Raw genomic sequence first — 10,854 nt, forward strand, 5'->3', positions numbered from 1 at the left:
CTGCTCACTGGGCAAAACCACCTCCCCCCCCCCCGCCCCCAACCATGTCTTAAATGCTGGAACGTGCTGGCCCTCTGCTCAGATTCCAACAAGCAGGAGTTGCATTCCCCTACAATTTTTCAAATCAGTAATTAAAGCCTACCTGCCTTTAATGAAGCTGTTGTTATTCTTTATATGGGGGAAAAATGCACCAGATTGCAGAGTCTTACCAACAACCACTGGCAGCACGCAGATAATCTTGAGTTTTATTAAGAATTTAAAAATCTAAACATTTTATAGAGGCCTGGGAAGCCTACCTAGAAACACTGCCCTCGGGCATTTCCAACTTCCACATGTCCGTATACCTCACTGCGCTGCGCACCCCCCGCCCCGCCCCATGACAGACAACGTGGCAGCACAGTGAATGTCGTGTTTTTACTATTTGTAGAAAACTGGCATTTAGGTTTCAAAATTAGTAATATTACAAAATTACCAGCAGCAGTCTTAAGCCTTTCAACAATGCTTATGAACTCCACTTAGCTGACCCAAACAAGGCTATTATTCCAAGTTCAAAAAGCAGGACTTGTCCCAAGGAGGCGTATCATACATCCTGCAGATACTCAGGCCACATTGCTCAGGACCCATTTGTGACCGTGTCTTCTTCCATCTCCTCTTCACCATCATCATTGGGGCCTAAAGAAGAACACAAAGCCAGATGTCATACTCAGTTCAGAGCACGGGCTCCTCTGGATGCGAGTGGCCATTCTGTGAAGCTACTGCATGCTAGTTCCTGGACTAGGTACAAACCCAACCACAGGAGCTTAGCGTCCAGAGACCACCTCTTTGGCAAGTATCGGAAGGGATGGTCAATTCCTAGGCAAAGGGTCACAAAGGTGTTTTATAAAAGTCAAACTCACTGTATGACATTCAAATAACCCATTTTGGCTGCACTGATAATTCCCTTTGTTGTGACGGTAAAAAGCTTATGCTTTGTGTTTTGTTCTTACCGCTACCGTAGGCAAAGAAAATGGGAATACTCAAAAGACATCTGGATACCTACTACATGCCAGTTAATGGGAATACTCACTGACTTATTGTGTCTAAATTAGAGAAACCATGGCAACAACCAAAAGTATTACATTTGTTCATCAACTTATGACAGATATTTGGGTCAATGTGTTCTGAAAAAGGAAATCTTTTAACTGTCAGTGTGTGGGGAAATTATTCTTGTTTAAGCCTACTGCTTCTACAGTTAGCCCCAACATCAGATTTCTAGATACAAAACTACCAGGATGAGAATGTCAGTCAAGTTTTAGTGCACTCAGAAGCCTCGGCCCACTGAAATCTATGGAGTACCCTGAACCATGTCTCCCTTCCTCTTCCCAGTGAACCACCAGATCGCAGTGAAAATCCAAGAGATCCTTAGGCCCAAATAAAACATTTCAGGGGAAACAAATCAGCTCAGTAATTCTGTCATATGACAGTCACAATAAGCCATTGTGATAAAGCCTCTTCCCCCACCTGTCACCACTGAGCCTTGAAAACCTTTGACATGGGGCACCTGGGTGGCTCAGTCAGTTAAGCATCTGCCTTTGGCTTAGGTCATGATCCCCCCCGCATCGGGCTCCCTGCTCAGCGGGGAGCCTGCTTCTCCCTCTCCCTCTGCCTGCCTGCCTACTTGTGATTTCCCTGTCAAATAAATAAATAGAATCTTTAAGAAAAAAAAAAAAAGAAAGAAAAGAAAACCTCTGACAGGTTTCTAATGCTGAGAGAGGACATAAGACCACATCCATCAGTCTACAGGGCCCTGTGTGGCCTACTGCATGCGTCCTCTGTTGGCCCATCTCACCACTTCTCCCTGTGCCTTGAACTTCACTCCCACTGGCCTCTTTCAGGTCAAGTGGGCAAGGCTCCCGTTTGCCACAGGTGCTTTGCCTGTGTGGTCCCCCCTTCCCCCCTAGAATGTCACTCTGCCTTTGTTTAGTTCAGCAATTTGCAAACACTTTAGTTTTAGGACCCAAAGAGCTTTTGTTTATGTACACTTATCAATACCATGTTAGATTCATCAATACTGTATTAGACATTAAGATCAAGTATTTTAAAAAAATAGTAATTCATTAAAAAAAAGTCTCCATTACATGTTAACGTGTACGTTTTTCTAAAAAAATATAACATTTTCCAAAACAAAAATATTTAGTGAGAAGCTTGGCATTATTTTCTATTTTTGCCTCTCTCTATCATGTCTGATGAAGAGCCGTCAGCTGGACCCCGGTACTGGCTTCATCAGTCCACGCTTTGTCTTCACTGAAGGAAATGAAGAATATCAGCCTCACACAGACGTGCAGCTAGGAAAGGAAGGAGTATTCTAACAGTCTTTGTAGACTTTTTGTGGGTTTTCCTGTTTGATGCTATGCTAAAACGTGACAAAAGTGGTAGTTTCTTAAGGGTTAGTTTGCAATGTGGAGTCCGAAACCTTATCAATGAACTTTTCATACTCTCTTACTTGAAAAATCCATAGATCTACCTTTTCTTTGAAGTGACTAGTTCGCTTCATGTTCGAGAAGATGCCTGCCTCTCAAATAAAACAAATGTTCAAGTGCATGGAGACAACCCACCAACTTAGGCATGCGTTTGTGCATACTCTCATCCTGTCACCCAGGAGATCAAAAGATATGCACTTAAAAAGGTGACATTTAATAACATTAATCTCTTTGCTTCGTGAAGGATGATCTTAAGTGAAACATTTTACTAAGAGAGTGCACAGCAGTTTAGAATGAGGACTGCTAATACATTCTAGGCCATGGCCTTGACCTGTGTCGAGGCCCCAGCAGTTTGACCCACCATTACTCTTGCGCGATCAGTGCAAATGTTAATAGCGGTGGTAAAAGCAAGTAACACCTTAGCGTTATCATGCGAAGTTTTGACCTCACAGATGCCCACAGGCTCAAGGGCTATACAGTGAGAACCACTGATCTAATTAATGTCTTACTCATTTTTAGCTTCCGTTCAGACATGACTTGCCCAAGGGAACTTTCCCTGAGTTGCCAGTCTAGGTAGAAGCACCCAATTACATTCATATCAAAACTCGTAATACACATTATTTTGGGTAGTTTTTACTTTACACCTCCAGCACCCAACATCCTGCCTGACACAAAGTTGGCATTCAAATATTAGAATAGCCAACACTCAGCAAAAAATGTATGCTCATGTCAGACACTGTGCTAAGTGCTACCTATAAACTCTCTTACTTATCCTCCCAAAACCCCTTTGAGGTTGGTACTATATGTTATCTCAAATTTAAAGATGAGGAAACGGACTTAAGATTAAGTGAGGCTGAAGAAATTCACCCAAAGACAGAGCTGGTGAGGCTAAGATCTGAGCTTCATGCTGTGTGGCTCTGAGGCTTGTGTTTCTAACCAACTACTAAGGAATCTAACACACACACACACACACACACACACACACACACACACACACACACCCCACACACACACGGGTGAAAGTCCACACGGTTCCCTCTGGTGTTTGGTTACACTGCATGGCTAGGGAATAATGTATGCTTCAACTTTTACATAAAAAACCCTCAGAGTCCGATGCCAGAATATTCTCCATCAAATAACTTATCCTCAAAGATCATATAAAGGGATTTCGCGTACGTTAGAGGCTAACATTCCTGGGTCATGGCATCTGAACTGTTTTGGAATCACTTCAAGTGTAACATTAACTGGGCAGCCCACAGACAAGAACACTGTGTCCTGACCTGATCTGCGCTCCCTGCCAGGTATCTGGCCAGACTGCAGCAAGCCCTTCAGCCGCTCCACTTCAGCCAGGGTGGATGCATTTGCTATAGCATTCTGGAGGATGGAAAACAACGGAGACAAACCATTAAATGCATCTAAGGATCCACCCAGAAAACCCTACACAAGTCCACAGCAACTTTGTGAGCTGGAGTATTAGTTTTGTTGGCGCAAGAATTTTATTGTCACATTGAAATCAACCCAAGACTGAATCATAAATTCCCAAAACTGGTAAACGGATGTGGACCCGCTCTGCAAGAGAGCCAACAATCACTGCAAATGTCCTAAAATTTGAGTGAATTCAAGCATCTATTTGGAACTATGTTACTGGATAATTTAGGAAGCAATATTATGAAATGAGGATTTCCCACTGATCATCAAGCAGATCTTGCGAACAGCAATCTTTGAAAATAAAAACTAAGGCAAACACTGAGCATACTAAGGTAACTAATTGTTCAAAATAAAACATATCCTGGGAAAATGAGAAAGAACTAGAGCTGCCTCTGCTTTGACTGGCTCGTGTAAGTAATTCAAGTCAAAGTCAAGTAATAACTTTATGCTAGTTCCTTCTTACACAGAATACAAGCAGGAATCTAACTGGCGGCGGGGGGGGGGGGGGGGGGGAGCTACAATGTTTAGAATTTGGTCTATTACATATTTCATGTCCTAAACCCATGGCAACTGTCTCCAGTCCAAGAGTTAACACATTATTACCTTGATTGCTTCTACATCCCCTGGAGATGGCCCGCCTTTCTTTTTGTCAGTTGGCAAACCAGCACCTGGGTTGAAACTTGGGAGGGGGAGGGAAGAATGCAACTGTTAAACCCCGACCAATGGAAGCTGCTTCTCTTTTACTTTCAAAAAAGCTTTTGAAAGTAATTCAACCAGTGTAGTATCTTATCTTTGTTAACAAACTGATACAAGAAACTCTCTCCTTCAGAAACACCACCCAGTTCTCATCTTCCTCTAGAGAAAAGGCAGGAAGTATACAATGTTGCATTAAGACTAAACACGGAAGGATTTGCTAACCTGGTAGAAATCTCATGTGATGTGTGGACCATTGTTGGTCACGGGCTATCATCACACAAATTCAATACTGTATTAGGCACAGGTGTTTTAATTCTGTAGGAGGCAAAAAGCCAGACAGATAGTGTTTCTGAAGGTGAAGTGGAGTGAAGTTGGATATCCGTATCTTACGTTTTGCTTCTCCTGGCAATATCCTTTGCAAGTTGTGCACCCCGTTTGCCCTTGAACATTTTCTCTGCTTCCTGACGCTCCTACAGCAACACCACACACAGAGTTAATGGAAATAGGAATACCACATGCATTTAGATGCATCCCTCAGAAAACACGGAAGAAAACTCTCCTGAAATACTGTGGGCTGGTAAAAATACCAAAAGCCAATTTCAAATAAAAGGAGACAAAGGCCTTGCCTTCTCTGGTGAGGCGCCCTGAAGAAACTTCCCCCTCCTAGTTTTAAGGAGGGACTCTGGAGGAACTAAGAAGGTTTAAAAAGAGAAAGAAAGAAAAACCAAAAACACTCCCAGTAAAGGGAAAATCACTCTAACAATTAAAGCTGCTGAAAAATGGATTATATTAGCTCCCCACGGGGGAATGTATCTAACAGTCTGCTGCTGACGGTGCTCCCGGTGGCTCTGATCCCAGGCTGCCTGAACGGCCAGCACTACTACACAAGACAGTGTACCCCCCCCAAGTCCTACTATAAACTCTGAGATGCAAAATACATGATTTAACATTTTCTTTCCCACGTTTTTATTACAAACCAATAGTAAAACTCATTAGGCAATTGAAAAAAATCAGTAACAAAGGTACAAAATAAAGCACATGAATCTATAACGACTTACAACCAACAGAACCATACTTACTTTTAGTTTCACCTTCTGGAAATCCAGTACTCTGACTTGCGGAACTTTATAAATTACGTACAGTCTGTAATGCTTCTTATTTGTTACAGGATTTCTCAGAATACTACAAGAAAAGAAATAACATAATGCCAATCTTGTTCATGGCGCAGCACACAAGAGGTCCATTTCAATAGCACCAGATGAGTCCATAAACTAAGGAAAAGTTCACATTTTTTCACATTTCGGTGTTATTAAGTTAACATTAGGGAAGCTTTAATAGAGCACTGGACCTAAAGGAAATATTTTCACTCCTTGTTTTTAAAAGGTCCTTCTTACTAACGGATTGCTTTAAATTCAAGGCTGGTAATGGTATTATTATAAGGGACCTCACTGTCACCACCACCAATCATTTCCATACCTTAGGTAAGTCAGTGATTTCAGAGATGCCAAAGGGTCCAGATCACCCTGTAAAAGAAAAGGCCACAGGTAAGAACACGGAAACCATAGGCTACTTTGAGATTCTGAAACGGCAGATGCCTTTGGAGCAAGGACTCCTCTTATATTTTTTTACTGCCCTAGCATCTAGCACATACTAGCACAGCACAGATGCCTAATAAATTCCTACTGACTAAACTGGTAAGTAGATTTGAGCTTCTTAAACTTACAATCTTAGCCCTAACAGTTTCTGTCTCAATAGCAGAAGAGACAAAAAATTTTTTTATTTCCTGCAGCAACCTCCAAAGGGCTAGAATTTAAACCAATGATTTAGAAAAGAGATGTCAAAGTTTCTGTAACTTCAGAGCAAGTTCTTCACACAGGGAACCCCAAACTGGAACCTGGGGTAACATGGTTCTCCCTGCTAATACCTGTACGCGCCTGGTGGTGGCGCAGGCGTCGCATCATCTTGGGGGCAGGCACCTTTATTCAAGCCTCCCTCAAACTGCTTCAGAGTCAAGGACAAGGAGTATAGTTAAAAAAATAAAAAAAAAGGACCCACTTATGGGACAAGAGTGGGTTAGTTTTTGAATCTTCCCAAAGCATCCCATAAAATATAGTACAACAAGGACAGCAAAAGCAAAAGCAAAAGCCTGTGGTCAACAGGTAGAACTAACAGAGATGAAAAGGCATTGTGGCAGGAAGCCTGAAACAGGAAGACGTAGGGACAGAGCACTGTGAGGACAGTGCGAGGCACACGGGCCCAGCGTGGGCACAGGACGCAGCAGAGGGAAAGCGGAGACGCACGGGACAAACCGGAGTGCTCCGAAACGACCAAGAGGCAGTGAGAGCAGCCACCAGCAGATGGGCACATGCCAGTAAGGAGAGCAGCAAGGCTGGGGCAAGGCCCGAGGGGCCAGGCAATTTGGGCCCTCAGTCTTAATACTAACCACAAATGGTGTCCTTTCCAGGACAATGCCCTACAAGGAGGAGAAACTGCTAGGACCAGACTGAAATTGAGCGGGACAGGGGCAAGAGGGACAATGAGGAAAAAGTACTGATAAAGGCAAGGGGAACAGAGCCAGGAGTTCAGAAAAGCAGCTGCCACTAATAACCACCAGAGGGAGCTCTAGAGCACGCTACTGGCATAACACCACTCAAAGAACTACACAGGATGACCTAAAAAGGGACAAAGACAAACATCGCATGATCTCACTTGTATGTGGAATCTAAAAAAAAAAGACCAACTCACAGCAACACAGAGCTGACTGGTGGTTACCATACCAGAGGCTGAGGGGTGGGGGAGAAGGGAAAATGAGCTATTGATCAAAGAGTATGAACTTTCAGTTATAAGATGAGTAAGTTCTGGAGATCTAATGTACAACATGGTGACTGTAGTTAATGATAATATACTACTGTATACTTGAAATTTGCTGAGAATAGATCTCAAGTATTCTTACCATACAAACAAAAAAGTAAATATGTAAGGTGATGGGTACATTAGTCTGGTAACAGTAATCACTTCACAATGTATACACCTATCAAAAATCACATTGTATACCTTAAAGACATAAATTTTTATTTATCACCCATACTTCAATAAAGCTGCAAAACAAAACAAAAAGGAACGAAAGGCAACTTTTGTTAAACTCACACGCAGACACACCCAAACTATGTAAAATATAATGATGATGACTTGATGGGTTTCTTAGACAGAATAAATAAATAATATGTTGGGAGGTATGAAATGTTTTTTTTTTAAAGTCACTATTGTTTAAGAAACTAAAGGTAAAAAAAATAAAGAAACTAAAGGTATTGGTTAAGTTGAAACTTTAGTATCAATTTTTAATTCCCAGAATACTAAGAGTGGGAATAAGTAATTCCTACACTATTAGTAGGAAAAGAAGAATGAGAGAGAGAGAGAGACAGAGAGAGAATGAACACAGTAAAGGAGAGAAAAAGAAATGCAGAATGGATGGATCAGTAATAACCTCCAGAAAAAAAGACAAACTCAAATACACCAGTAATTAAATTAAATGTGAACAGACCAAATACTTCATTTTTTTTAAAGATTTTATTTATTTATTTGAGAGAAAGAATGAGAGATAGAGAGCACGAGAGGGAAGAGGGTCAGAGGGAGAAGCAGACTCCCTGCCGAGCAGGGAGCCCGATGCGGGACTCGATCCCGGGACTCCAGGATCATGACCTGAGCCGAAGGCAGTCGCTTAACCAACTGAGCCACCCAGGGACCCCAAATACTTCATTTAAAAGAAAGACTTCACACTGTATTTAACAAAACAATCTTACCATATGCTGTTTTAATCTACAATATAAGGTATAGAAAAGCTGGAAGTAAATTTTGGGTGGAAAAAAATGATCATACAAATACTAACTAAAAGAAAGGTGGTTTTGGCATATTATAGCAGATAAAATAGACAACAAGGTAAAACAGCACTAAAAGAGATAAAGAGGGACACGGCACAGTAATAAAAAGGTTAGTTCATCAGAAAGGTATTAACAATTTAAAATCTTGTATAACAACTAAGAGAATTTCAAAATATATAAAACTAAAATGGACAGAACTCTAGGGAGACTGTCAAATCCACTACCATGTGAGATTTTGACGAACCTACTTCAGTAACTGAGAGCACAAACTCAGCCTTCATCTTTACAAACAATTTTAAATATAATTACAACATACACAAAAATACAAACAGCTCTGGGCACCTGAGTGGCTCAGGCCATGATCCCACAAACCCCATGTCTGGCTCCCTGCTCAGCGGGGAGCCTGCTTCTCCCTCTCCCCCTACCCCCCACATGTGCTCTCTTCTCACTATTCTCTCTCAAATAAATAAGTAAAATCTTAAAAAAAAAATTACAAACAGCTTCTATCATGCCACACATTTCCTATGAATGTGCGTTTTGGGTTGAATACCTCATATATTTTAGAAAAGACAGGGCCTCGGACCAGTGCTTTCTTACTTCTGGAGTCAAGTACTCCTTTGAGAATCTGAAGGAAGCTCTGGACCCAGTCCACCAGGAAAGAAACAATCATGGAAACAGGGAAGGGAGGTAAGGTCATAATAACACAAAATCAAGTTATATAATACAGACTTACACATCCAGTGTTTAAGTGAAAACTTTAGGTTACAAAACATTGTATACTATGAGCTCAATTCTGTTCAAAATTATACATACAGAGCAGAAACTTAAAACGCATCAAAAGAAATAGGTCACCATAATTACACCCAAACAGAAAAATAAAACTTGCCCCTTAGCTCACAGGAAAACCAATTCCAAGTGGATCACTGATCTCAATGTGAAGAGTAAAACAAGTTTCCAGGATGTAACTGTCCAACAAAATTTAACATGTTACATTATGTAACTGAATATTTTCTAGTAGCCAATTAAAAGAAAAATACAAGTGTAACTTATTTTAGTAGTTATTATTTAACCTATTATCCAAAACATTATCATTTCAATATAAAAAATTGATAACTTACATTTCTGGGGGTACTAAGTCTTTGAAACCCGGTATGTATTTTATAGTTCTTAGTACATCGCAATTCAGAGTAGCTGCTTGTGGCTACCATATTGGACACTGCAATTCTAGAAAACAACTTATGTTTACAGAAAACAACTCTTTCTGTAGTGGAAGGCTGACAGGCCATCAAAAGTACTAGCAACAACAACAAAAGACTGATAAATTGGACTACGCTTAAATTAGGAACTTTTCTATCAAGACACCCTCAGACTGTCAAAAGATGACCTACAGAGTGGAAAAGGCTATTTAACTGAAAGAAGCCCAGATCTTGAATTATGAAAAAGACAAAGCATGAGGACATACTTCTCTGGGTTTTCTAAATTGTAAGAGGCATGTAACACCTTTAATTCCTCCCCCCAAATACATTCCCCCCACGCCCCATTCGACTTACCAGTTCCACAAGACTATTGTTGGTGAGAATGAGTTCTGTCAGACAGGGTAGAGCCTGATCAAGTCCCTCACCTATACGGCTAAAATGGGGGAAAAAAAAAAAAAAGACTTCGTAAAAGTGAAAAGTAGGTAAGCTAACAATTTTATCTAAGTCCTTGTACAGAAGATTTCAGACTCCAAAGGTGGAAGAACTTTAGAGATCTTTCTTCCAACACCCTAACTGACAGAGGGAAAATGAAGCACAAAGAAGAAACCTTATCTAGGGTCACAGGGTTAGTTAGTGGCAGAAGTGCGATGATTTTAGAACCCATGCCTCCTGAGGATTCCATTACCATTTTGTCTAGTGAAAGCTAAGGGAAGAAGAAACTGTGTAGAACAAACTACTTAGGTTACTTCATGACTTTTGTGCAGGTAGCACAGAAATACAAGTGATTCTGCATTCACAGCTCAGGTACATGACAAACAACTACACTATAAGGGAATGGTTAACTCATATGAGAAATACGCCCACTTTAAAAAACCAAGTCACTGGGGAGCCTGGGTGGCTCAGTCAGTTGAACATCTGACTCCTGATTTTGGGTCAGGTTGGGTTATCAGGGTCCTGGGACAGAGCCCTGAAGTCAGGTTCCATGCTCGATGAGGAGTCTGCTTAAGATTCTCTCTCTCTCGGGGCACCTGGGTGGCTCAGTTGGTTAAGCGGCTGCCTTCGGCCCGGGTCATGATTCCAGAGTCCTGGGATCAGGGAGCCTGCTTCTCCCTCTCCCTCTCGCTCCCGCTCCCCCTGCTTATGCTCTCCCTCTCTCTCAAATAAAAAATAAAAAATCTTGGGGCGCCTGGGTGGCTC

General features: G+C 41.5%; 1 protein-coding gene across 1 annotated transcript in view; it reads right to left on the reverse strand.

Annotated features, from left to right (window-relative positions):
• Nucleotides 1–231: 231 nt before the first annotated feature.
• SNRPA1 (small nuclear ribonucleoprotein polypeptide A') overlaps nt 232–10,854 on the reverse strand; it is a 14,153-nt gene continuing 3,530 nt past the window's right edge. The window contains exons 3-9 of the mRNA XM_025893170.2: nt 10,012–10,090; nt 6,060–6,106; nt 5,663–5,765; nt 4,974–5,053; nt 4,491–4,566; nt 3,740–3,833; nt 232–672 (exon numbers count right to left, since the gene is read on the reverse strand). Coding sequence (XP_025748955.1) covers nt 614–672; nt 3,740–3,833; nt 4,491–4,566; nt 4,974–5,053; nt 5,663–5,765; nt 6,060–6,106; nt 10,012–10,090 — 538 coding nt within the window. The 3' untranslated portion in view covers nt 232–613. The remainder of the gene's footprint in view (nt 673–3,739; nt 3,834–4,490; nt 4,567–4,973; nt 5,054–5,662; nt 5,766–6,059; nt 6,107–10,011; nt 10,091–10,854) is intronic.

The sequence above is a fragment of the Callorhinus ursinus genome, unplaced genomic scaffold (genome assembly GCF_003265705.2).
Source record: "Callorhinus ursinus isolate GAN/ISIS: 27379988/994484 unplaced genomic scaffold, GSC_fseal_2.0 scaffold47, whole genome shotgun sequence".
NCBI lineage: Eukaryota > Metazoa > Chordata > Mammalia > Carnivora > Otariidae > Callorhinus > Callorhinus ursinus.